The sequence below is a fragment of the Capronia coronata genome (assembly GCF_000585585.1).
Source record: "Capronia coronata CBS 617.96 chromosome Unknown acBCG-supercont1.4, whole genome shotgun sequence".
Lineage (NCBI taxonomy): Eukaryota > Fungi > Ascomycota > Eurotiomycetes > Chaetothyriales > Herpotrichiellaceae > Capronia > Capronia coronata.
Genome location: NW_006912896.1, coordinates 165,537 through 192,459, shown reverse-complemented (window position 1 = coordinate 192,459; position 26,923 = coordinate 165,537). Strand labels below are relative to the sequence as shown.

Below are 26,923 nucleotides of genomic sequence, written 5' to 3'. Positions count from 1 at the left end.
GCGCAGGGCATTTTGGGGCACTTTGCTTGGGTATTTCTCAAAACCTCCGAGTTACCTTGATGTACCTAGGTAGGTATGCTTGTGTACTATGTCCATGTACTAGTATTACTCCAGACACGTTCGATGCTTGACTTCACGCTGAACAACTGGCCGCAATTAACGAATTGCCAAGACTCACCCCATTTCGGGACGAGGGTGACGCCGCCCTGGCCTCGCGATCAGCTCGCGCGAGCCGGGTGAGCGGCACCCCGTGACTCACCCAGCGTACTACGTACTAATATATAGGTACATACCTACATAAGGTAGGTATTACTAGTACTTCTATAAGGGGCCAAAAGTGTCTGGCGCCTTGGCGCAGATGCTGCGGAGCCGGCCCTGCACTGCACTAGTACGGTCTAAAGCAAGCCACGCTCTAGAAGCGCGTAAGAGAGTGTAACCGCATCCTCTTTCCGTCCTAGCGACGAGTTCCGGCGAACTCTCTTGAGTAGGTACTTTCGTCAGAGATAATTTCTTGAGGCTGTAAGACTTGGGGGAGCATACATGTGCCACTCGAGATTGTTTTCATAAGTGGCATACAAGTGTACATACAAGTCCTGTGTAGAAACGTATGCGAACAAATTGCTGTGATGTTGAGAACAAGTGTCCCGATAGGCACTCGTCGGATACTAGTACGTACTAGTATCTACCTACATGTAGCTAGCTACCTAGGTAACTTAGTCCAGGCGTCCAGGCGTCCAGGCGTCGAGGCGTACTCTGTACCTAGGTATGCTCGCCAAGGCGCTTCAGGCTCCCTTAAAAGGCTTAGTAGGCTTGTAATTTCAGGTACCCCGCCACTGGGCTTGGCGCCCGCCCTCGTGCCGCGACAGGATTCAGATACACCCCGATGGGAAGAGCTGCTCTATCTACAAAGGTATGTACCTTACAATCCTTCTGAACATAGGTCATTTTCTCTAACACAACATACCTAATCGAAGTTGATCATCTTTGTAAGTCATTGGAACAACTGACTGTGAGATGGATGGAAGTATTTGGGATAACCCGCCACTGGCATATGGCTTTACCCCCGCCCTCGGCGGAACATGCTACTACCACGGATGAAAAGGCTCCTAAGGCTGCAGAGTCCGGCAGGTGTCTCGCTACAACTAGCCATGGCCGACCAATTGAGTGGCAGACCATCTCAGCCTAGTCACAGGTTGGCCGAACCATCCTATACTACTACTACATATCGAGGTCGGTATCTGCTGTCCTTCCTCTCACGGTCTCACCGATGCACCGATCTCCAGCGCATTGATGCCTCGTCCAGTGCTTGGTCAATTTCGGCATTAGTCCAAGTTTGGGGTGCTCAATGGAAGCTTCTACGCGCTATAACGTCCAAATTGACACAGGCGCCATGTACAAACTTAGATTGACGTTCCGGTCGACGGCACCAGTCGACCACATCGGTTCAGGCAACCAAAGCTGGGATCTTCGCCCCTTGAATCTCCCGCAGCCACAATTCGAAATGGATACTATTGAAAGAGTTCATCAACCGCTGGCACGGGTTACTTAACCCCCGGGCACTGTACCCTCGGCCGACGTCCACCTCCTGTCTTCTTATCCTCCACATACAGGACCTGACCACCTCACCATGAAGTCTTTCAACCATCTTCTCGCACTTGCGTTCATCCTTCTCGGGGTGGCCGACTCAGTCGCAGCACAGTGCTCTTCAAACGGCACAGCTGACGCCCAAGACCAAGAGAGTTTGTGTAACGCTTTCTGTACCGTCCGCACACAATGCAAGACGCAATGCCTGGAGAAACCTTCCGCCCAATACAGCGGCTGTTTTTGTCAAGATGTATGCGTATGTGCGCGTGAAGTCTGCAACTCATGCTGTCTCGCGTCCAATAACGCAGCCTGGTGTGATGTGTACGATGCATCTGATATCAGTTACTGCTCCGATTTTGGGGTAGGTCACAATTTCTCTCTTGCTCGCCAACAGAGTGTGCTGACGGTGATAGGACACTGCTCCTGCGGACCAGTGTGCCGTGTATGCAGATACAGTCTACGACCCTACCGCACCCTTTCCATCGTCGGTCGAGTCGTTCTTGGAGCAGATCCCGTTGCCCACAGGCATTACGTTTCCTTCCGACACCTGTGACAGTTCACCAGCTTCAGCGACTGCGGAATCCACTGCACCTGCTGCCGTCGTCACCTCCTCGTCTTCCTCTGCTAGTACCGCTTCCCCGGCTTCCTCCACTGCTACCGCTTCCTCGTCGTCATCCGCATCCACAGACCAAACGAGCACCGCAAGCCAGCCGAGCAGCACGGCCACATCCAACTCTGCTGCGGGTTTCTCTACCGAGGTAAGCACCCTGCAAACCTGAAAAAAGTTGACCGGAAACTTACCTATCGTAGATGACCAAGGTCGCAGTGGCTATATTAGCTGCTGGACTGGTTCTGGCATAAGGCATCAGCAAGTCATCACACCGCCTCACCTCCGACTAGTGATCGAACTTGAGAAGCGCCGCGAAGTCTCTAGATCTTCCTTCTCAGGCGCGTGTTGTGAACTACGCAGACTCAGACTTGTCATAGATAGGACCGTCCAACGCGATGAACGGGGGTTTCAATCGACTTCAGCTCAGGTCTATCTACGGCGCGACGTTGGGAGGCCAGCATATATTTCCGTCACATCAGATGAAAAGTTCCTACGGTCTCTCGGCCTAGAGAGGTCTATAGAGGATCACGATTTCATTGACACGCTTGAACTATGTAGAGAGACGTTCCGACCTCTTAGAACGTGTGGAGTCCCTACTTTCACCTATCAGGACCTTGCGTCGTGTTATATAGACATTGTCGAGATGTGGCAGTGAGAACTGGCCCAGCAGCTCTTTACTCGCAGTATATTCCCCTCATTCAATTGTTATAACCCCGTCAATACGGTCTTCGGCCTTTTCAAATCCGCTTCTGACTCTTCAAATCTCAGCATCTTCTCTGGACCAACCCACCTAAACCCAACCATTCGAGAGGGTTGAAGGTGAGGGGAGGGTGAACGGTACATTAAAGCGGCGGGGGTGTGATTCCACGTGACTTCGACGTCAATTCAAGTTTAGCTCGTCTTGAGCCGCCAAGACGAGTTACTCACCCGTTCGGGGACGTTGCTGACGCCGCCCTGTCCCCAGCTGCCAAACCTGAGGTAGCGATATCGCGTACAGAGTAACCTACGAATCGGCTCCAAGAGATCGAGGCTAGGTAAATATCTCAGCTTTCCGGATCTTGGAATCGACATACGCATGTCTGGCTTGTCTGCCGTCATGCTTTTTGTCACAGTCGCGGCGGCGACCTTGCCGAGTGTACCGCTGGACTTTGCCGGGAATCGTGACAGGATTCTAGAGTCCATCAGGATCGCAAAACAGAAGGGAGCGACCCTCCGCACAGGGCCCGAGGTAGACACCACCACTCACTTTTGGAGGAGAGCCACTGATTTGGTGGTAGCTCGAAATCCCGGGATATGGATGCCTCGATCACCACCTCGGTAGGTTTTGTCTGTCCGGGCTCCTGGGCTCCTAGGTCCCAAGAATGAATGCTGAGTACCTGTTCGAAATACTGTAGAAGGCGACACGTTCCTTCACAGTTGGGAAGTGCTGGCAGAGATCATCTCAGATCCGGTCTGCAAAGACATCCTTGTGGACTTGGGCATGGGGGTCCGTCATCGAAATGTGAGATATAACTGTCGTGTGCTTTGCACCTACAAGCGTGTGCTTCTCATTCGGTAAGTTCCTTCCGAGACGAGGTCTTAGTGTTGTGACTGCCGCTCATGATGCTGACTGAGCGCAGCCCGAAGATGTCGTTGGCAAACGATGGTCTCTACCGCGAGGCTCGTCATTTCACCGCTTGGCCCAAGAAGATGCAGATCGAAACGTATTACCTCGAAGCCATCATCGAGAAGGTTACTGGCCAGCACACAGTGCCTATTGGTGATGCCATCCTGTCAACTCTCGATACGGCTGTGGGCTGCGAGACGTGTGAGGAACTATTCACGCCTTCGAATCCGTCGACCTACATGGGCTTGAACGTAAGTGAAGCGAACATATCCTGCTACCTTCAGATCGAGACCGGCGCCCACTGGCCTTTATACCGTGAGCTGGCTCATTTACACCAAGGTGTCATCCTAATCGTGGCTGTTTAGGGTTGTGAAATCATTCTCAACAGTTCGGCATCTCATGCAGAGCTTCGAAAGCTGCGGACACGTTTAGACCTCATTTCCAATTCCACGAGGAAGCTGGGCGGTATCTACGTCTATGCCAATGCCACCGGAGTAGATGGAGAGGCCCGTATGATGTACGATGGCTCATCAATGATTCTGGTAGGTTTTCTGGTCGCTTCAAGCACAGCCTCCTATTTGGTGCACTGGTCATAGAACAGCTTGCACATGCAGTTTCCTCCGTGCTTGCGAGGCTCGACAACGACCATTTCGCTTCACGTGAGTCTGACAGGCCAATCTAATGTTCTTTATAGATCAACGGCAAGGTCCTGGAACAGGGATCCCAATTCTCTTTGGCACCTGTGGAAGTGATTGTGGCCACCATCGACATTGAAGAGGTCCGAAGTTTCCGCTGCAGCATCTCCAGGAACGTTCAAGCTGCAGCACAACCTGAATATCCTCGAGTGGAGTTCGACTTTCGATTATGTCGGCCAATTGACGAGGTGATCCTGTCAGACACGCTCAAGATTTCACGAGAAAAGGAACTACGAATTCTTGATCCAATGTCGGAAATTTGGATGAGTACTTCAGTATAGTACGTCTCTTCTTGCTCCCCTTTCCTGGCGGTCCTCGTCAATATTAAGACTTGTTACTGACCTCAGGATGTGACAGTCTTTGGCAATGTAAGTGTTTGATCCGTCATGGCCTACTCTAGATGGGAGACTCCCATTCTCAAGACTGGCTTGTGGATGGCGGTGACGGTACCAGTATCTCGATTGGACGGATTCTCTAACATAAGCCACAGACCTTAGTCGAACAAATTCAGCAGGTTTCTTCCTGAGTCTTTCGGGTGGTATGTAGTAAATCACACGCAAGCTTGTCCCGAAGCCTGGGTGTACTGGCGTTACCCGGAAGCCGGCACTGACATGCAACAGGCTTGGACAGCTCTACCGTTGCGCTTTTCGTCTATGGGATGGCTCGACTTGTTCTTCAATCCATAAAGGCGGGGGAGGAGACGACCTTGGCAGACCTTCGACGGGTGACTGGGCTGAAAGACCTTGTTCCCAAGACACCGGAAGAGATTGTCGATCTCCTGCTCACCACCTGCTACCAGGGGACGGTGAACTCTTCTGATGAGACGAGATCTAGGGCGAAGAGGCTGGCAGAAAGACTGGGCGCCTACCACTTGAACATTTCTATCGACGCGGCAGTCGATGCTCACCAGACCATCATCCAGAATGCTTTGCAGTTTACGCCCAAATATTCGGTCGAAGGCGGTACGCAAGCGGAGAACCTCGCATTACAGAACGTGCAAGCCCGGAGTCGCATGGTTGTACAGTATTCACTGGCGCAGTTGGCGACGACCGCGCGAAAGCTCCCGCGGGCTGGCTCGGCATTACTCGTCCTCACAAGTGGGAATGTGGTAAGTTGTTGCAAAAAATCAACTCTTGCTGAGAGGGCATAGACAACGTGTCCTTCTCTCGCGGTCCGACCAGAAACAGTGCTGATCCATGATAGGACGAAAACCTTCGTGGTTATTACACGAAATACGATGCATCGTCCGGCGATCTGGCACCGTTGGGCAGTATCTCCAAGAACGATGCGAAGAGATTCCAAAAGTGTGTCCCTAGCTCTGGTATCTAGGTTTGAAACCGCATTCACTGACCTTTGTAGGTGGGCAAGAGAAACCTGGGACCTCCCGATCATGACGGTCTGTGCACTTTTCACCAGGTACACCATAGTTGCTGACTGGGGCGTAGGAGTTTATTGAAGCGACACCTACTGCCGAGCTTCTCCCACTTTCAGCGGGCGTGCAGGACGACGAATCCGAGAGCGAAATGGGTATGAGCTACGAGGAGCTCTCGGTGTTTGGCATCTTACGACGGGTCGAGAAGCTGGGTCCTTGGTCGTCGTATGTTCGCTTGCTGTACCAATGGCAAGACCGGCCGGGCATGAGCCCACGCAAGATCGCCGAGAAGGTCTGCCACTTCTTCCGATTCTATTCGATGAATCGACACAAGGCCACCATCATTACTCCGTCGATCCATCTCTCCGCTTACAGTATGTTACCCAAACCTTACACAGACAGTCGTCTTCGTCTCGATCCTGGGCGCTGTTTGATGGTGCGATACAGACCAGCAAAATGATGACTGACATTCCATACAGATCCCGATGATAACAGGCACGATCTCCGACCTTTCTTGTACGTCGTCAACTGGCCGTATCAGTTCGACAAGATCATGAAGCACGTCGAGTTTCTGGAGGCCAAGCAGCGGAAGTAGGGCGGTCGTCGACCCAGGCGAGGCGCCTCTCCTGTACCCGTGGGACGCAATCACTGAACACCATCCGTCAACCCTTCGGCTTAAATGTAGGAGATAGAGAGTTCGTTCAGAATGAATTGATTCATCAATCAATCGCCGAAGGAGTGTGCAAGACGAGGGGCTGGTGATGTCTCCCTGCTCTGAAGTCCATCCACCCGTCAGGCATCGATGCCATCCAGAATATATTCACTTGAGAGCTGGATACTCCTCCATACTACACCAGCGGCTAACCACCGTACCGTAGAAGACATCACAGCACAGTAAACCCAAGTCGGTTACAGCGATCCGCCATTGTACCGATATCGCAGGCTATATCGTTACGCCGCTCGGCCATTAGCCGAAGATTTTCTGATTAATAAATATCAAATATACCTGGCCAGCGAGGCATGAATCAGGCACTCAGTACGATATCCATTCATCTTGGAGTAGCGACATCGTGAGGTTCATACCACTCACTGGCAATTCACCTGTCGGCGGCCGACACTGCAACCAACCACCACAGTCACTTGTTGCAACGCAACCTACCTACCTAAACCTCTCAGACACACCATACCATACCCTACCATTTCTATCCATCCTCAATCCCCTTCACCTAGCACCATGTTCACAGGTCTAGTTGAAACGATCGGCACCGTCACGTCCCTGACGACACTCGACCCCTCACAATCCGGCGGCAACGGCACGTCTCTGACGATATCGGACTGTGCGTCGATCCTGACGGACGCGCAGCTAGGCGACTCGATCTCGGTGAATGGGACATGCCTGACGGTGACCGAGTTCGACAGCGCCAGCTTCAAGGTCGGCGTGGCGCCCGAGACCCTACGCCGGACAAACCTGGGCCGTCTGCAGGAGGGCAGCAAGGTCAACCTGGAAAGGGCGGTCAGCGCGAGCACGCGCATGGGCGGACATTTCGTGCAGGGCCATGTGGACACGGTGGCGACGATCGAGAGCGTGACGCCGGACGGCAATGCGTTCACGTTCCGACTGAAGCCTCGCGAGACGGATATTCTGCGATACGTGGTTGAGAAGGGCTACATCACGCTCGACGGCGCGAGTCTGACGATCACGAAAGTCGACGATGCGCAGGGCTGGTTCGAGGTCATGCTGATCGCGTATACTCAAGAGCGGGTGGTCATGGCATCAAAGAAGCCTGGCGATGAGGTCAATGTCGAAATCGACGTCGTGGGCAAGCTCGTCGAGAAGAGCATTGTGGGATACTTTGAGAGCACGGCAAAGGAAGGCGCGCCCGCCATTCTGGAGAAGATCGTCGGAAGACTGGTCGAGGAGAAGCTTAACACGTTGCAGAGGTAGGAAGGAGTTCTGCATTTGGGGAACAAGATCGGGCTGCGGCGCAATGCAATGAATGGATGATTTATGATTTATACAATTTCAATTGCCTGAATTCCAGTGAGGCATCGCCGGAACTTGCATTTAATGCGACTACATGCATCAGGAGGAGGAGGAGGAGGTTGAAATGCGATACGGATCAGCAACCGATGACTCAAAAAAACAGCGTGGCTTCGATCTTGGGTCTGTGACAAAATACAGGTGATGCTCTAAAGCGACTGGACTACCCGACCTGTCCCTCTACCATGTTCGCAGCGACAGCGAGGGTATGGAATGGAATGCAGGACTTGCTGGAAAAGGAGGGTTTGAACGCACCGATCGAATGTCAGATTGCGACCTTTATACCCAGGATGGACCAACCCAGCCTCGACCGCCTCCAGCCTTAAGACCACTCCCGGCATTGAATCCTCGCTGTGTCTGGGGTTTCCCGCTCCGCTCCCCTCGGAGTCTGGCCGGACAACAAAATACGCCCCCGCCTTCATGGACATCGAAACATGGATGGAAGTGAGGAAGTGGAATGACGGAGGAATGGACAAGCGTGAGACTATGGATGAATGGCGAATAAGCACTGAAGGAAGAATGAGTGGGTTTCAAGTTCCCTTATATTACAACCTCTTGACTCGATCTTATGATGTTGTCAAAGTTGGCATGTCGGAGTCACCCTCAATCTCCTCTTCTCTCTGTGCAATTGGGACAGACAGACAGACAGAACATAGCAAGGCCGTGGTAACTGCGAAAAGTGCCTTTACAATGATGATCGTTGGAACAAAGACAAGCCACGCCTGAAAAGATTCCTTCGCAGCCTCGTCGGTCTGGTCAGTGTAGTCGGTGTAGTCAGCAATTCATTCATGATCTGAATATCTGACTCTGGCCATTCCTCCACTTGTTGGCCCAGCTTCTATTCATTCACTTGCATTGCTGTCTATAAGTCTGGCAAGTCGCTGGCAACGTTTGTTACTTACCCACCATCATCAACAGTGAGACGAAGGCCTGCGGATAGGATATCCACAGCTCTACTCGTTGGCGTTGGCGGCACCGGATTCAGATGAAGGAACACAAGGTTGATTGTGAAGCTGGGTGTACAGTATGTCCATGCCCTGTATTGACCACGCTGCAAGGTATCTATACTAGTATATGTATAGAGGTATATAAATATATGCCGTTTGTCCATTTCCCATGATTTTCATCGTAATGTGCTGTTCTCTGTCTGGACTCTTCTGCCGTCGACTTTTCATGCCTTTTCCATCTTTGATCCCACTCGTCTTTATGTTTAGTAACAGGTTCAAAAGCCAAGCTGGTTGTGCTTCCTCAGGCATCCCCCCTTCCGGCCGTTCTGGTGGGAGTCCTGGACCATCAGAGTTCACAAGCTTTCTTCTTCCTTCTGCTGCCCAGGGCTTTGCGCAATCAAAGCCGCCACTCCTACCGCAACGGTGTCTCTTGAAGATTGTAGCCATGACCCACTCTCATGTGTCTCGTTGCCATCGCCGAGTCAGAAGCAATCCACCTCACAGCGCGACAGGGACAAGACCAGAGGTAAAGTAAAGCCAATACGAAGAACAACGGTCAAGAAACAACTCCTTGACTCTTCAATTTTTCAACCTCGTCCTCCTTCAAGCCCAGCACCTCAGCAAGGACTTGCTCGGTATGCTGGCCCAGAGTTGGCGGCGACGAGCGCACCCCGGTAAGACTCTCGCTGTACTTGACCGGCGGGCTGACGAGTTTGATGTCGCCACAGACCGGATGTTTGACCTCGGTGACCATTCCGCGGGCTTGGATGTGTTCGTGCTCCAGGGTATCCTTGACGTCGTTGACGGCGGCGTAGGGCAAGCCACTGCCTTCAAAGACGGCCAGCCACTCCTTGGTGGTCTTGGTGCGGGTGATGTCTTCGATGAGATTCTCGAGGACGTCGCGGTTGGCCACGCGCACGTCGTTGGTAACGAACCGCGGGTCCGTCTTCCATTCGGGCCGGCCCAATCTGTCACACAGCACTCCGAAGAGTCGGTCGTTGCCGCCCCCGATCATCACGTCGCCGTCGGCCGTCGCGAATCCTTTGTAGGGGACGATCGACGGGTGCGCCGTGCCCCAGCGTCCTCCGTCGCGCTTGCCGCTGATCAGAACGCTACTGGCGATGTTGGCTAGCGTCGCCACCTGGCAGTCTGACAAGGCCACATCCAGGTGTTGGCCGACGTTGGTCCTCTGACGCGCCAGCAACGATGCCATGATCGCGTTGGCCGTGTACAGACCGGTCGTGAGGTCCGTTACAGCCACCCCGACTTTGACTGGTGGCCCGTTGCGCTCGCCTGTGATGTGCATCAGGCCCATTTCGGCTTCGACCATGACGTCGTAGCCCGCCCGAGAGCTGTAGGGTCCCGTTTGGCCGTAGCCGGTGATGGAAGCGTAGATTAAGCTGGATAAATATATCAGCCAGCTGTTGGTGGGACCAGAGAAAGGTTGTAGCTCGGACACGTAAGCAGAGGATTGATGCTCTATGCCACAGATGATGAGGGATACGTTGAGACGTGCGACGCTCATACTGACCGAGGATTGATCTTGCGAAGATATTCGTAGTCGAGCTGATACTTCTTCAGAGCTCCTGTACATTCAATCGTGAGGTCAGTTCAATGCAGTCTCCCGAAAATGACAGGTCACCAGAGACCAGAAATCTGCTCCATAAGGTCGAAACGTACCAGGAATGTAATTCTCCACAAGCACGTCCGATATCTTTACCAACTCATGCAGAATCTTGACACCCTCTGGATGTTGAAATGAAAGGCCGACGGATTTCTTGTTGCGATTAACCTGCAAATATGACTGATTAGACTTTGGATCAGACTGAAAACAAATGTTCGATCTGCATGTAAGTTTCTCGCCACACAGAAAAGGGCCTAATGCAGAGCCGGGCTTCTCGGGCCATGAGTGATGAGAAGACAACGCAAAAGGATGTGTAGCCCAGGAAATGAAACAAGTGTCCAGAAGACTGATTTCAAATCTTCCCAACCTATGGATGTCTCGAAATCCGACAGCGAAATAATGAACAACGGGAACCTAGAATCGACAAGAGAGAGGGAAGCAAGACGCTCAGACTCACACCAATGAAATAAGCACTCTCGCCCGGTCGGCCTCCTTTAACAGCCGCTAGAGAGTTCGACAAGTGATCAGTCCATGTCTTCTTGACTGGCCATCGTCAGGTCCAAAGTGATGGAACGCTTACCACCATCCTTGTACTTCGCAAACGGAGGGCCCCATGCTCGAGTATCGTCGCCGCGGGTGGGATGTTCGATCTTGATGACTTCGGCACTATAAGTGTGGATGTGGATTAGCGATGGCAGAACAGGACATTGCAATGGGAGATTGAGGTTAAAAGCAGGGCAATGCAGAGCCTACCTACCCTAGATCGCCCAAGATCTGCGTGCAATAAGGCTAGAACGAACAATGTAGCCAACAGTCAGCCAACCTCTCTTCCAGCAGATTCCCCAAGGCAGCAGTTTCAAGGTGATAAAGGGAGCTCGCTCTCCCCTTTGGTCCGCTGGAGTCTGGAATGGCGAGATTTGAGTGTTTGGCCCGCCTCCTCCCACGGACACATGGAGCATGAGCATGAGAATGGGCATGAACGTACCCCAGCCAACACCCTCGTCATGTCCAGCACACGAATTCCCTCCAATGGCGCAACTTTACCACTTGCACTGCCGTTCCCGTTCCCGCTCCCAGGTGCGGTCGTCGAAGAAGAAGAAGAAACAGAAGCGAAATGTCGTCGCGAGGACCCGGCGATGGCAGCAATACCAGATTGTATTCGCGTAGATGATGCAACCTGTTGTGAGTTTCGTCGAATACAGCTGAGAAGCTGAGAGCGTGGTATTGGTGGTGACATTGTCAGTCCCGTTGGCATTGGTAATGTCTTTCTCAATCTCATCGACGCTCTGCTCGGTGCCATTCTTATGCCCCGGGGAAGGGAATGAATTGTTTCGTCGATTCTGGGATAGAAGGTCCTCTGTCAATGTAGTAGATAGGTAGGTAGGTAGTAGTTCGGTATTATCATATATCATATAGCCGTTGCTGAAGAAGTTGTCGAGAAATCGCCGAGGTTCAAAAGTTATTGAGTAGCCAGACGGTAGACACGGGACAGAAAAGGAAGGTCGATGCCGAGAGAAAGCCTCGTCTCTGTAGCCTTGGACAACAGACACCTATCTTGTCACTTCTCAGCACATCTTGAAGCTATGCTACCTACAGAGTAAAATGCCTAGAAAGTATCTAGGTATATGTAGGTTGTAGACCACAGAGTACATTCAGACATCATGTCAGATACCATATCAGCAAAGTACTGTTAATAGTCTTCAATTCTATCATCGTTGGCTTCATGTGATCTCTTGTCCAACCCCTATATCATGGTGGTCTTCCCCCAGTCCAGGTCACTTCAATCATGCCTTGCCTTCCACAAGTCCTTCCTCGCCTAACGTACATACAGATGAGTAGTGCTAGAGTTACAGTGAACGCTTGGCCAGTGAACCTCCCAACAAAACAGCAGATTGCCATCCCACACCCAAACACAAAACCGGGAACTAAGCCCGCAAGGTATCTCAGACAAAGCGACCTCCCAATATGACGGATAGCGAGAATACCCGATCAAAAACAACACACAAACAAGCAGACTCCAAAGGTGATAGATGTCCGGAAAAACCATGTCCAAGAACAATATTGCCATATGCCATGGCGCCTCATGCAATAGAATTGAGATATCCCCCCTCTTCAGTACGACGGCCTTTCTGGTGTCATACCCCCTTGTCTCAGTTCATCCCACCATAGAGGCGGTACAGCCAGCTCTGGCCCGCGCCAGTTTCGGGGTTCCTCCTCTGAGATTATCCACAATTATATCGACTCCATATGCCAACGGTCCGAAATTTCGTCGTAGGTAAGATGCGTGAGACCCAAGCCTCTGGGACATGGCTGTTTAACAAGGTGGATTTAGGTATATGCTGTCAGGGACAGTGGCGGCCTTAGTCCTTTGCTTCAGAGACCACCTCGTGCTTGAGGGGTTTTGTGAGATCCAGCTCGTCCATAATGGCTTGTCTGGTGGGTTGGAGAGCTCCATCGTCCGTCGACTCAAGTGTGACCGAGTGCAGAAGGGGTTCGCAAGAGCTTCCTTCCTCTTCCTGGGAGGTATGGTGCACTTGTCCTTCGGATTCTTCCATCCAGTAGCTTTGCAGAGCTCCAACAAGACAGATCAATCCACCCGCCCACCAAGCGAGGCCGCTGTAACCCAGCTTCAGACCAGCCGAATGGATTGAGCCTGTCACAATAGGCCCAAGGGCACGAGCCAAACACGCCGCCGACGAGGCCGCTCCATTGACGGTGCCGAGAACCGACTTGGAATGAACAGCATTGGCCAGCAAAATGGCATTGGATGGAAATGCGATCGCTTGGAAGGTGGTTTTGGTCAACAACGACACATAGATGCCCGTCCTCTGCAGGTGTGTCGGCAGAAGGGCGATATACGGCACGGCGAAGTAAAGGATAGGCCAGATGGTCAACACGATTCGAGCGGTGCGAAGATTGCCGACCCGGCGCACGACGAACGGGAAAAGACCGATTTGTGCAAACATGGAATAAAACCCTTGGACCGCCATCATGAAACCGATTGTTTTGGTGGACAGACCGAAGCCGCCGGAAAACTTGAACGGAAGGACGACTTTGGTCTGCAGAGGCTCCTCACTGAGGAAGGTGGGCATCAAGGCGTCGAAAGAAACGCTGTGACTGTACAGAACATCAGTTCAAATTGCTTCAAACCGGCCTCATCGTGTCCGGGCATGACTTACTAGGCAAGAATGGCATATGCCACGATGATCACAATCACATGCCTATTGAAAGTCTTGGTCATTCCTCGCTTTTCCTTCTCCTGCAAGTCTGCCAAGTCCGCATCCAAGGCTTCTGTGGCAGTAGACCGCAATATCGGCGAGCCGTCAGTGCTCCGGTAGCCAGGAGGCGGATCTTGTTCGGCGAGAAGGTCACCTTCATTCACCTCGGCCAGACAGTCTGCCCGTGGCTCGGCCTTGAAGGAAAGTTTCTTCAACAAAAATCTTCCCAGTTCCAGTCCAAAGTCACGTCGATTTTTCTTCTCCGCATGGGTCTCTTCCAGATAGAGGATGCCGTTGATGATCCCCAGAAGCAGAATGAAGACACAAAAGAGATTGGGCAACAGGAAAGGATACGATTCAAACAACCCGCCTCGCGAGAAAACAGATGGATAAGAGTCACATGGCATGGCTAGGGCACCGCCCATGGCTGGTCCAATGATGGAACCCATGCTCCAAACAAACGGCATGATGGAATACGCGCGAGGCTGATGTTCCTTTCTCGTGACGAGTTCCCCAACCGTAGTCTGGAGAACTCCCACATTGCCATTCAGGAGACCACCCAGGGCTCGGGCCAGTACGGCCGTGGGCAGCGTACGCGCAAATCCGAAGGAGATCATGCTCAGGGCGGTGCCAAACAGCCCCATGATGAGGACGGGCTTCCGGCCGACACGGTCACTGATGCGGCCCCAGACCATCCCCGTTGAGAACTCGGCAAAAGCAAAGGCGGTAATGAGCATGCCTGCATACACCGAGATCCGGGTCTCGTCTTGGGTGATGTGGAAGGACTCAATCATACGGTAGGCGTAGGGGAATATCGACATGAAAGCGATTGGCTCACATATCCGACATAGTGCTGTCGAGTGCGTTAGTATCCAAGAACACTGCACTCGGCAACAACAGTCCGCTTGGGGCTTGGTCGGCGAGATGACGTACCCAGAACGAACAACTGCTGCGTCGGAAACCCATCGTCGGGGTTCTTGCGCCCGTGCTTACGCAGGAGGAGTCGTGAAAGGTGAATGGACATTGTCACCAGGGACGGGCAAAGGGGTCGTCGTTCAAGCGGCGGAGCGGCAGGTGAGCGCGAGAAAGAGAACCTCCAACATTCCACGAAGGGACGGCAGCAGTCATAATAAGGGAGCGCAAGATCCAGGAGTCAATGGAGTGAGCAGCACCGACGGACGGGCAGCGGGGGTGGCTCGTTTGCCCGACCTTCGCGGGATGGTGCATCCGTCGCCGCGTGGAAGAGGCGGTGGACCATCCAGGGCAGTTGGGATACCGTAGGACACGGCAGCGAGCAACCATCTCAAGATGGAGACGCCTTCTTCGATCCCACCGCCGGTAGTGGCCAAATCAAGCTACGGTTACACGGGGCGAGAAGCGCGGAAGCGTCTGATAGTCAGTCAGGCAAAGTCTCTGACATCCGTGTTCGGTTGTCCACAGAAGCGAGGTGAAGTCAACTCCATTCAAGACGCTAAGTCCAAGAGCCGGAGGTCCCGTCTGAAGATTCGCTGAACAGGCTCGGTGTCACCCAGAGGGAAATAATAATGGTCCTGGTCAAGCCAGTTCGAATTGGACTGGAGTATGAAATGGGACGAAAAGGGGGTCCGCTGCGCTCACCGTCGGGGAAAAGGGTCAACCTTGCTAACGCAACAAGTGGGTGTCCGTGCCGGAGAAGGGACAGGCCTAGGTTGGAAATCAGAGGCAGAGGCCCGACATGCTAGTCGAGGGATGTGGGTTGTTCGAGCTGCCATGCGATGGTGGTGGTGTGGATCTGGGATTGTTAGCATCATGGCGAGACACAGGGCGCAAGATCATGAGGTGGCATGCCTTGCAGGCGATGCAAGAGAAGAGAAAAAGAAGTCGAAGGACCGGGATCTGACCTGGACCCGTCAAACATCCAATAATTGAAAGCCATAGGAGGCTTGCCGAGCGGAACTGGTTGCTGGAGAGTGACGTTGGTGGAAAAATGGTACCGACACAGGCCAGGGGCGCTTGTGCTTTCTTTGAAGCCATCTCAGGCCAAGGAACCACGACAGCGGTACCCGGTGCTGGCCAGCTCAGAAAGGATCGATGGACAGGGTTGTTCACAAAGGTGACAGCACCACCGCGATTCGTCCCACCGATTCGACTTGCCCCTGAACCGACCACATAGTGGGCACGCTAGGAAGCACATCCTGGTCTTCCGAAGCCCGGGGCAACTGCTTGCCGAAGAGTTTGTTCGCTCTAGTGCCCAAGTTGATGGCAGTTGGTTGCAGCAAGGAGTTGGGGCTAGGGCGTCTCAGGGTTGCCTTTCTTCTTCGCGGCGTGTCCCCAGCCAGCGACTGGCTAAGAAGGCTGCTGCAGGTGAATTCGATCATTGCTGATGCGAACAAGCGCCCTAGGACAATGTTCTGGTGACAATGCTGTCTTCCTCGTGACCGCTCACTTATGTGTGACTGCCGTAGCCGTCCCATCTCTCCCTGTCCAATTGAGGTTCCGCTGAGCGAGGCGGTGAGAATGGCGGTCACGCGCAGTCGGGCACCAGAGTGAGGCGTAGGTGGAGGAAACGAAGATGACAAGTCTCGAGTCCAAGTAAGCTGCCGATGGCCACTACCTTTCGGACCGCTGACAGCTTTTGTACTTTGGACCCCCTCGATGAATTGATGCCCATGATTCATGCAGGAAATGTACGGTGGGCTGGCGTTCGGCACCGGAAGGTGGGGTGGTCCATCTGGAAGACGGTCACATCTTTCTTCTCTTGATGATGAAACGGTCTGTAGGGTGGGTAGAGGAACAAATCGGATGTCTGAATATCGTCCATTCTATGGTAATTTCTTTTACGATAGGCGGGTAAATTGCGGCTTAAGAGGGGCGGTTCGTAGGGTGCAAGACGCGGGTTGTCGGTGAGGGTCGCTGGAGCGCGGCAACCTGGGTGAGGTGGTCATGGTCGACGACTAGGAGAAACGGGCGCCACGATCAGCGGGAGAGTTTGATGATGGAATTTCGATGACGGATGGCACTGGCAGGTGGATTGCTAGAAGAGGTCGACAATAATGAACAAGAGGGATGAAAAGATGGATGCTTGACATGGTCCGGCGTGGATGCTGGTGCCGCAGGGCAAAGGAATATTTCCGCAAATCCCTACATATACTCTGTACACCGTAGCAGACGCGTAGTACCAGTGAGATCCCACTATCAAAATGACCACTGGCAGGCCGTTCTACCTACAGAGTACGTAGTATCTACCTAGTAGATACCGTATAGAGAACAGGCGAGAAAGATGCGTATACGAATGGAGGCCACAACACACAGCAACCTTGGTGTCGATGATTCAGTCTCCCTCCCGCTCATTGGTGATGCCTACACGGAAAACTTCTTCGTGTATTGCGAACTTTAGATCTTATCCGGACGTGGGCGACGTCAACTTAATCCAGTATCCGAACCGCATCCGGAGTATTTCTTGTCATCCATTAGTGGCCTCGATGGGACACTGCTCCATGGTCTTGTATGTCAAGGTGTGACAGCTGATAGTATCCGGACGAGAGTGCTGCGTTAGAGGCTGATGAGTCCACACAGCCACCAAATCACGATCTCAACTGCAGAACCCTGGAAGCTGAGATTGCCCCTCCAACAAAAGGAGCGAAATGCCGTGCTCGATTGAGTTTGCAGCTGAAACTCCTAGTACGAATAGGCCATGATCGCGCAGTTCCATTTATCGTCATGATGGCCCCTGATTCATTTCTAGAAGCACGCGTAGTGGCCGCATGCAGTGGCTGAACAGCCTGTTGCCTCCCAAACGCAAGTGCAAGGGTGGTGACACCAAAGTTCATTCCGTGGGCCCCCGCGGCGCTCCCGGGGAACTGGTTACGCCCACTGACCAAAACCCCGGCTGACGGGGCTAAACACACCCCCGGCCGTCTAATAAGTTAGGGGCTCCACGCCTGGAGGGTTAGGCATCAACCCGCCCGCTTATAGGCAGACATAGGAGGCTAGGGGGGTCTGGTAGTAAAAAGTAGCCCACATCCCTTCCTTTCTGTTTGATGCTTAAAATGGAGGGCAGGCGACTGTCTCATCAACCTGAGGAGCCTTTTCTCCACCCGTAGATTGCCGAGTTCCATCAACGTACCTTAAGTATCTGGTAGTATGTATGTACGTACAGCTGGTTGGTGCCAGGTAGAGAGACTCATTCTGCTTGCAGCAGAGTACGAGAGGTACGCTACCTTACGCAATAATCGTGACTGGCGAATGCGTCAACTACTACTATGTCGAAACCGATGCCAGCATGGCAGAAGGTACGTTGCATGCAGTGCAGTGTTGCAACTCAGGGCAGTACTGACCCAGGCATTCATTCCCCGTCCAATGAAGCTGAGCGACGAAGAGGATGGTCTTGGTCCTGCAGTGAGAATCAGTCCATCATCCTTCAGGTCTGTTAAAGCCATTGCTCAGAAGGCAGACACTCGCCCTCCGAGTCCAGGGATCCGCATGGCAACAAGAGCCATGCATCACTGCACTGCCTGCTGCTACGACAACGCCTACCACTGCAACCGCAGCCCAGCGGATTGAGCTGCGTGCATCGACTTCAAGGAGCCCCAGCCCACCTTCTTCTCTTCACCGCCCCCATCAACGCAGCAGACGGACGCATCGAGCAACCGCTTCTGTCGTTTGTTCTTCATCACTTGCTCTCGTGCAAATGTCCTGTTTCGTCGTCGATCTGGACGCAATCTCTCCGGCCTTATCCGTTCGCCGCGTCTTGCTGGATTCGCCGCAGTCAGCCTGAGTCCTATGCATCTAACGAAGGCACTAATGTGCCTTGTCTGCATCATGCGCAACGTCAAACCGCATGGAAATCAATCTCGGGCAGCAAGAAGAAGATGGACAGGGGTTGGGGCGATCAGACCCGGGCCTCACTTGATCTTTCACACACACTTTCCACTGAGATCCGAGCTGTTGTCCACCGGACATCCTCCGTGCAAGATCTGGGCTATAGCGTCACCAAGTCACCAACAAACCACTCAGCCCGGCGCCTCGTGTTACACAACGAACGACATGGGGGGTGGACTGCCAGCATACGCCGGGCGCAAGTCTTCATTCCCATCAGCCCATCACCGCCTCGTAGAGGCCCAGAAACTTGTCCCTCGCCCGGCGCCATTTCCCTGCTTTTGTTGATTGCATGGCCGTCTGTCGTTCATGCGGCAGGCCCGAAAACGCAACTTGCTCAGCTTCTAGTTCGGATTCCAGGCTCTTCCTCGTGTAACGTGTCAAGTCCACTCCAACCCCTGAAGTGGTGGTGGCCAGCTTCTTCCATCGCGTCCCTTTCCCTCGGCTACTTGCCGGATTCCGCCCATTGATCTGTACGTCAATCGAGGTGGCGGTCAGACGGGGTTGGCGGTACTGGTTGACACGCTTCGGCGATCGTAGGATACAGCAAAGTCTCATCTCTCGTATCCCCCATATCCCGGAATCTCGATTCTGAGTCGTGCCAAGGTGACCGACCATCCCAGTCAAATCGTTCGTTTGCCAAAATCGAGGATGCTTTGTTCTTCGTTGCATCCAATGCCAGAACCAGAGGAGTGCCTTTGACGCCGCCAACCATCGTTCCCTACAGGTCATGCTCGTGAGTCGTGAGGCCCTGGACAGAAAGCGGAAACCTTTTGTGCCTATTCTCCCGACGCCCCTCCCTTACAGTATCCAGCTTCCTATTCTGCATAGTGGGTTTCCACCTTGAATGGCGACGTCGCACGAAACAAAATAGCTGTATGCCCAATCCGTCTAAGCTTTCGTGGACCTTCATGAATGTCTTGCTTTCCCACTTTCTGCAGGCAACAGAGTGTCATCTCTCCTTCATTGCAATCCTGGCGTTCCGAACCCTGTATCCTGCCTTTGCTGGGTAGAAACGGCAATTCTGGATTGCTTCGGAGTCTGCCATGACTGATCTAGCTAACGATAGATGGGGGCCTTAGAATGATGCGCCTCATGAAGATATCTAATTTAACCAGAGCCTGTAAGATGTCGAGTCCTGCTGCAGTGAAGCATTGCCATCCTGCAGCAAGGCCGGGCACCGCATCACAGGGCAAACGGCCAGACCTTCCACAGATCTGCAGACGCAAAACTCTCATCAAGGGAGAGCGGTATAACATGACCTCTTCTTGCAGCAACACGGGACAATAGCTTCCATCTGTGCCTCTGCCTGCTGTATATGGAGGTCAGGACACAGACCGTGGTGCGGTTCCATTCCTGGTCGACATATGTTAACCACTCGTGCATCAGCTCGTATGTCAAGCGCACCGCGCGAAGATATCATCAACGCAACAATACCCCCACGCCTCAAAGGTCAAGAAAATACCTAGGTAGGTACCTCTGTATGCCCACTCTCGCAGCTACGGTAAATGCGAAATTGAGGGCAAGGCCTCTCCCGCTCTTACCGTGCACAGCAGTGACTATACATAGGTTGCCGGTTCATTTAGTTCTGCAATGCTGTCCGTGGAGCATGTGCCGGAGGACCATCCAGCCATCCCGTCAGTTATGGGTTGTGGTGAAGATCTTTCTCTTGGTTATCTGCTCCTTCTACTGTACCCATCTTGATATCAAAACTCTTGGAGTCAACAGTTCGGGCTCTTCATGCCTGGGCGGCCGCTGTTGTCACAATGCACTGGCGAGCACAGAGTAAATGGATATATAGGAAGGCTTGTCTGGTCGGGGAACATCTTCACTTTCCATGCCGCGTAGCAGCAGACTTTCGTAGATGTTGGTAGCAGTACGTACATGGAGTGATGGAGCCCGCTGCCAGACGCTGACGACTCCCACAGCAAACTCGAAATGTAATTGCGGCTGTTTATCGCTGCCAAGCCGTCGCTTTCATTGGCCAACATGGTCCTCACGATAAGAAACGCCCAGCTTCCAGGTTTCTTATAGGTTGAAGAGCTCCAGATACTAGAGACTCCAGTACTAACAGTGCAGTAGACTTTCATTATTGCTGGCCAAGCCACTCAGATGCCACTTTGATAACTATCCGTTCTCGGTGCCGAGTACTAGAGGGCCGACAAGCTTGCGATAGACTCGCTCACATCATCCCCGAGTCTGTGCCAAAACATGGCCATGGTCACTCCTGACCCGCCGATCGAACGAGGCTGCCCCGTGCTACTGGTATGTCCCTTGGTCGCAGAAGCATTGTATGCACCTCGACTGCATTTTCTCGCACTGGCAGAAGATGTCAGTGAGCCCTCCCTGATTCCATGACCTCGACCGCCTCCTCTCCCCAGAGCGCCAGCCTCAAGCGAGCGTATGAGGCTGACGAACCCTCCCACCTTGCCCGGCCGGACGTTCTGGTGCAGACCAACTCCCCTCCTCACAGTTCGACTTCGGCGACCTCCGCCTTTAGGAATGTGTCGGCGTGCAACCGTTGCCGCGTCAGGAAGAACCGATGCGACCAACGGCTTCCGGCATGCAGTACCTGCGAGAAGGCCAATGTCCGCTGCGTAGGCTATGATCCTATCACAAAGCGGGAAATCCCACGAAGTTATGTCTACTTTCTCGAGACAAGGCTGGCCTACTTTGAGCAGTTGCTCAAGGCTCATGGCGTCTCCTTCAATACGACCGACGTCTACGGCGCCGAGTCTAAAGAGCTTGGGGATGGTGCGCAATCACCGGCGAGCACAAAAACATCTTGGGTAGGGCCGCAGTCGCCCAGTGCTGGCTCTCCGCAAACCACAAAGAACGGCGACTGGGAGAAAAAGCAGGAGGACGATAAACTGAACAATTTGGTCTCGAACATCGGTATGGTCTCCGTCCAAGGAGCATCCGATGCGCGGTATCTGGGCTCGACTTCTGGAATATCCTTCGCGCGAGTGGTGTTGGCCGCCGTGAAGAGTTCCGTATCAACTGGCAACTCGGAGCGCGCTGGGACGCGTCCTAGCCGTCCACTACCCAACGTTGCCTCCTCGGGTGGTAGCTCGATGCGAGACTCATACTTTGGTCTACAGACCAAACCTACAATAAAGGAGGCCGCCTTCCCTGACCGCGAGTTGGGTTGGAAACTAGTCAATCTGTACTTCGAGCACGCAAACCCCCAGATTCCCATCCTGCACCGAGGAGACTTCTTCGACCTCTTCGAGCGGACTTATGCTACAGAGCCTTCCAAGCGCACGAGCCGAGACTTGTATTTCCTCAATATCGTCTTCGCCATTGGCGCTGGTATCATATGGGGATCATCGGACCCTCAACCAAACTCCCAACAAGCAGATTATGTGTTCAAGAAACCCCGACTATCAAGCCAGCAGGCTCAACCCGAGGAATATCATGCGTCGGCGATTGTCAATTTGGGGTCCTTCCTCGGCTCTGGTCCGCTAGACACGACCGAGCGGGCCAACGGCGATCTCGAAGAACTTCAGGCGGTCTTGTTGCTTGCTTCGTTTGCCTTGCTCAGACCTGTGGCGCCTGGGCTGTGGTACATTGTAGGCGTTGCCATGAGGCTGGCCGTCGACCTTGGCCTTCACTACGAAGATGGATCTGACATCGAAGATTTCACAGACGGCCAAGAACCTGGTGACTTCGGGCTGGGTCCTTCTGGTCCAAAGCCACCGCGGTCACTCGATGCCAAGGAGAAGGGTCGCCGAGAATGGATCCGAGATCTTCGTAGAAGACTCTGGTGGTGCACGTATACCTTTGACCGGCTGGTCAGCACCTGTGTAGGGAGACCCTTTGGCATCACGGACCAGGTTGTCACCACAGAGTTCCCTTCCCTACTTGACGACAAGTACATCACAAAAAGCGGGTTTCTATCACCGAGGTCACAGGACGAACCAACATACAAGCGTGTCGCCCACCACTATTTCAGACTGAGGTTATTACAATCCGAAATTCTGCAGGTTCTTCAGCATCAGCAAGCACAGCAAGCACGTCTCAACGGCACCAACCGTCGCAATCAATTCATGCACACCAAACTGCCCTCTCCTTTTCTAAGCAAATTCGATTCTTTCCGATCCTGGCGACGAGACATAGATCAACGACTATATGAATGGAAGATATCAGCGCCGGAGCCGTCAGACACCGGGGTGGGCTTTTCCGTCCAATTTTTGGAGCTGAATTACTGGCAAGCCGTGATCATGCTATATCGGCAGAGTCTCAGTGTGCCAGCTCCGTTGGCGCACGAGTTCAGTCCAACCGAGGAGGTTGCCAGCCCTGCCAGCGTCAGGACAGAGGAGAAGGAAGACGAAGATCTTGTCTTCCTCAAGTGCGCCGAAGCAGGGCAGAAGACGTTGAAGCTGTACAGACAATTGCACAGGCTGCGACTGGTCAATTACACGTACCTGGCGACCCACCATTTGTTCATGGCAGGCATCTCATTTTTATATGCTGTCTGGCATTCACCTGCTGTCAGATCTCGTCTGGTAAGGATTTCCCCAAACAATCTCCCATGCCGACTGTTAGTTTCTCTTTCTAAATTGACCGACATTTTCAGACTCTCGACGATTTCGATTTCACCGTCCTCGCAGCGACATCCGTGCTCGGCGATCTCATGGAAAAGTGTCCGCCCGCAGAAGCATGTCGCGACGCCTTCGAACGGATGAGCAAGGCAACCGTACAGATGTGTATGTCAACACCTGGCTTCGGCTTCTCCCTGGAGCGCGAGGAACCCCGTCAGCCGCTCTCAAGACAATCGAGCCACCACAGCATGCCTGCACCCATGCAAACCGACTCATACTCACAAGCGCGTGCCCCTCGTCGCCCAATGATGAAACGGCCGCCGCCCAAATTCGACATGGACCTGCGCCAACTCTTCCCGGACGACGTAGAACTCAGTTCCCGCCCGTCTCATTCCTTTCCATATCCTTTGCAGGGTCTACAGCAACAACGACAGCAGCAGTCCGCGTACCAACAGCAGCAGCAGGCCTCACCTCGCCCACAACGACTGTCTCGCGCATCGAGTATCAGCTCACAAATCACTGGAGGTATGGGGATAGGAATGGGCACACAGAGCGCGTCCAACAATACCAATAACAACAACAATACTGCCGGCCCATTCATGTTCAACCAACCTCAGTCGCAAGAACCGTTCTACATGCAAAATACATATAATCCCGACTTCATGTCGTCGTTGCCGGGGATGGACTTCCTCAACAACGCCGGCAGCAGCAACGAAGACTTCAACTTCGACGCAGGCGGCCTGGACCTTGGGTTCGGTATGGGTCTTGATTTCCAGCATGATTGGAGCGATGGCCAACAATATGACCTGTTTGATGGGTTCTTCTTTGGTGGAAACGGGAATGGGAATGGGAATGGGAATGGGAATGGAAATGGAAATAGCAGTGGAAGTGGGAGTGGGAGTGGAAGTGGCGCAGGAAACGGGACTGGGAATGGGGATATTGGAGGAAGATGATGATTTTCTAAAGAGACGAGAGAGTTTTCTCTTCACTGATGAAGCGATTCATGATTGTGTTTCGATGATCTAGATAGATATGATGACCCATTGCTATTCCAAGAGCATTGCTGCACGGCTATGTATGAGTATTCGAGATGAGGATAATCTGGGGATTTGGACCAGTGCAGAAAAGAAGATAATGGCGGTTTCTCAAGATGTACGACAATTAGATCAATCATACAGGGACCATCCATCAGTCGAAGCTACTGGTAACAATTGTTTGATTTGATTGAGATCCAGGCAAACATGTCCAGTCACCGAGTAAGAGCGTATGCATCTGTCCCTGGGCGCTGAAGGCGGGCAGTGGGCAGTGGTGGATTGGGAGAGTGGTTTTTGTGACCCTCGAGGTCGAGGCAGGTCGGATGCCGATTGCGATACAAGTCCAGCGCCGACCGCAGAATATATCTGGCAAAAGGTCGGCAGCTAGAGCGATGAAGCATTGCCTATCTGGTTGTTCACTGTCACCATCTGGGGAGTGCAGTGGCTCTTGTAACAACACGGGCCCAGGCTGGAGTAGGACAATCGTGCATGATGTCCAGAATCGCAAATCTATCATCTGAAGAGATGAGGACTGCTCATTGTGCTCGTGATTTTTGCACATCCCATAATGAAGCTCAGCATCAGCTGTAGACCAGACCAGGGTGATCATTGAAGCAGCTGTTGGGCCGAAGATGATGCTTCATCCCAAGAGGGAGGCTGCGTCGGGCGCTAGCCTCGCTGGAGATGATCGCGCGGTTGGAAGTCAGTCAAGCATGTGTCATTCCTAAAGGAAGACTGATCCTCGTCGCCTCTCAACCAAAGCCTTCAAAAGGATCGTCGTTGTTGCCGGCTGCCAATGCCTGCTCTCTGATATGTTGAACCATTCTTGCCGTCTCGGCTTCACGCTCTCTTTCGGCGTCGGTCAAGTTCGAGATTCGCTCGAACTCCCTCCGTGCTTCTTTCTTGGAGCGTTTCACCGCCTTGTTTTCTCTGCGCTCGATCTTTTCCGACCAGGCTATGGTACTCCCGCGTTTGTTGGGGTTGGCATTCTTTCCCTCGACGGGAGGGTCACGAGGAGCTTCCCGCAGAGCCTGCCTACGTTGTTTCTCCCGTTGTTTGTCCTTATACCCATATGAGTCCCAATCCAGCGTCGGGACCTTGTATGTGGTGCGGTCCCAGTTCTTCAGTTCTGGCATTTTAGGCATCTTCAGCAGAGCCCACGCCGTGGCTTGATCGTTCCAATCAATATCAGCAATTCGGAAAATGGATGACGCTTGGTGCTTCGAATAGCTTCGCACCCAACTGACGAAAGCCTTCTGCGCTTTCTCATGCAGTAGTCTATCGCCAAGCACAACCTTTCGGAACGCTTCCTCGGTGGCACGACAGTCTTCTTCAGTCACTGAGATATCAGGCTGCGTCAACAGTTCGATTGGCGTTTTCCTGACTTCCAGGAAGGAGACATAGTCCTCTTCTCTACCCGGCAGCAAGAACGCGACGCTGAGTCCTTTCCTTCCCGCTCGGCCAGCCCGCCCACATCGGTGAAGAAACGCTTTAGGGTCAGACGGAGGATCAATCTGAACCACCAGGTCGACAGAAGGGATATCCAAGCCTCGTGCGGCAACATCCGTGGTGAGAAGAAGCGCCGGAGAGGCGGAATTGGTGAATCTGATGAAATTCTTCTGACGCACATTGGCCGGATGTTTCCCATGCAGAGGTACTAGAATGAGCTCCGAAGGCAATATGGAGGGCAATAGCGCCTGGAAGTAATCCACTGCAGCACAGGTCGACAAGTACACAATCGTCCTCAATGGCAATGTATCCAGACCCACAAGCAAGGCTGCAAGTGCCGGGAACCTATGGGATGCTGGCGTGACTGCGTAGGTCATCTTCAAACTTGCAGGAGTCCGCTTGTCTTCTAACCCATTTGCCCCCTTCACTTTGACCGCAACCTTGACGGGGTTCCGGAGGCCCACGCGGGTGATCTGGTCCACAGCCTCAGTGACGCTGGCGCTGAACAACCCTGTTCGCCTTTGCTTTGGCAGATGACCGAGTATTTTTGTAAGGTCGTCCTTGAACCCAAGATCTAGTAATCGATCCGCTTCATCCAACACCAACACCTCGAAAGATGACTGCGGGCAGTGGACATAGGGCGAGGACAATATCTCGAGGAGCCGGCCGGGAGTAGAAACTAACAGATTTGGTGAAGTCTTGAGGAATGTGCTGAGATCCTGCGCCGGGGTAGTGGAACCGCCCAAGAGCAACTGTGGGATCACCTTGAGGGTGGATGAAGGGAATGTCTGAGACTGGCCGTTGGTATCGGCTTCAGCAGAGCCTTCCAAAGCCTTACGCCCCGCCGCGGAGGGAGGATGAAAATCCAGCAACGACACCAAGACACTGAAGATCTGTGAAGCCAATTCTCGGGTTGGCGAGACGATGATGGCCCCAACGTGATGTTTCTTGATCGGCTCCTCCAGCCTGAGGAGCCGTTCTATGACCGGTATGAGAAACGCCAGCGTCTTTCCACTTCCAGTGACAGCCTCGACCACGACGTCCTTATGGCCCATGAACAGAGGGATGACGGAGGCTTGCACGGGCGTCATGCGGGAAAAGTTCATGGCAGAGATGGCGTCTAGCATCCATGCCGAGAGAGGGGGTGTAAGGGATTCCCAGGAGCGGGAAGACGACCGCTTTGCTGAAGTTGCTCCTCTATCAGGAGCCATGATGGATATAAAGGCCAACAACAAAGACGGCGCCGTGGTGAATGGGACAAGGCATTTGAGATGCAGTGAGAGACAGCGCAGTTTCATGAAAAAAAGTTCCTGGCGGCTCAATTCGCCTTCCCAAACACCGT

General features: G+C 53.1%; 7 protein-coding genes across 7 annotated transcripts; 4 read left to right on the top strand and 3 right to left on the bottom strand.

The window, feature by feature from the left end:
- Positions 1–1,627: 1,627 nt before the first annotated feature.
- A1O1_04632 (uncharacterized protein) lies at positions 1,628–2,445 on the top strand (the record flags this gene model as incomplete). The annotated part of the gene is made up of 3 exons (XM_007725523.1): positions 1,628–1,945; positions 1,998–2,342; positions 2,395–2,445. The coding sequence occupies 3 exons, from the start codon at positions 1,628–1,630 to the stop codon at positions 2,443–2,445; spliced, it is 714 nt and encodes a 237-aa protein (XP_007723713.1).
- Positions 2,446–3,290: 845 nt separating this feature from the next.
- On the top strand, positions 3,291–6,462 carry A1O1_04631 (NAD+ synthase (glutamine-hydrolyzing); the record flags this gene model as incomplete). Its single annotated transcript, XM_007725522.1, has 13 exons — positions 3,291–3,422; positions 3,472–3,511; positions 3,589–3,748; positions 3,814–4,051; positions 4,166–4,342; positions 4,495–4,775; positions 4,853–4,863; positions 4,986–5,033; positions 5,116–5,603; positions 5,699–5,799; positions 5,855–5,891; positions 5,941–6,241; positions 6,347–6,462. 13 exons carry the CDS (start codon positions 3,291–3,293, stop codon positions 6,460–6,462), a joined length of 2,130 nt encoding a protein of 709 aa, XP_007723712.1.
- Positions 6,463–7,101: 639 nt separating this feature from the next.
- A1O1_04630 (riboflavin synthase, alpha subunit) lies at positions 7,102–7,812 on the top strand (the record flags this gene model as incomplete). The annotated part of the gene is made up of 1 exon (XM_007725521.1): positions 7,102–7,812. The coding sequence occupies one exon, from the start codon at positions 7,102–7,104 to the stop codon at positions 7,810–7,812; it is 711 nt and encodes a 236-aa protein (XP_007723711.1).
- Positions 7,813–9,411: 1,599 nt separating this feature from the next.
- A1O1_04629 (uncharacterized protein) lies at positions 9,412–11,456 on the bottom strand (the record flags this gene model as incomplete). Its single annotated transcript, XM_007725520.1, has 7 exons — positions 9,412–10,255; positions 10,387–10,441; positions 10,536–10,647; positions 10,937–10,983; positions 11,060–11,145; positions 11,237–11,253; positions 11,280–11,456. 7 exons carry the CDS (start codon positions 11,454–11,456, stop codon positions 9,412–9,414), a joined length of 1,338 nt encoding a protein of 445 aa, XP_007723710.1.
- Positions 11,457–12,839: 1,383 nt separating this feature from the next.
- A1O1_04628 (uncharacterized protein) lies at positions 12,840–14,518 on the bottom strand (the record flags this gene model as incomplete). The annotated part of the gene is made up of 2 exons (XM_007725519.1): positions 12,840–13,596; positions 13,659–14,518. The coding sequence occupies 2 exons, from the start codon at positions 14,516–14,518 to the stop codon at positions 12,840–12,842; spliced, it is 1,617 nt and encodes a 538-aa protein (XP_007723709.1).
- Positions 14,519–20,908: 6,390 nt separating this feature from the next.
- Positions 20,909–24,051, top strand: A1O1_04627 (uncharacterized protein; the record flags this gene model as incomplete). Its single annotated transcript, XM_007725518.1, has 2 exons — positions 20,909–23,062; positions 23,134–24,051. 2 exons carry the CDS (start codon positions 20,909–20,911, stop codon positions 24,049–24,051), a joined length of 3,072 nt encoding a protein of 1,023 aa, XP_007723708.1.
- Positions 24,052–24,884: 833 nt separating this feature from the next.
- Positions 24,885–26,792, bottom strand: A1O1_04626 (uncharacterized protein; the record flags this gene model as incomplete). The annotated part of the gene is made up of 1 exon (XM_007725517.1): positions 24,885–26,792. The coding sequence occupies one exon, from the start codon at positions 26,790–26,792 to the stop codon at positions 24,885–24,887; it is 1,908 nt and encodes a 635-aa protein (XP_007723707.1).
- Positions 26,793–26,923: the final 131 nt, after the last annotated feature.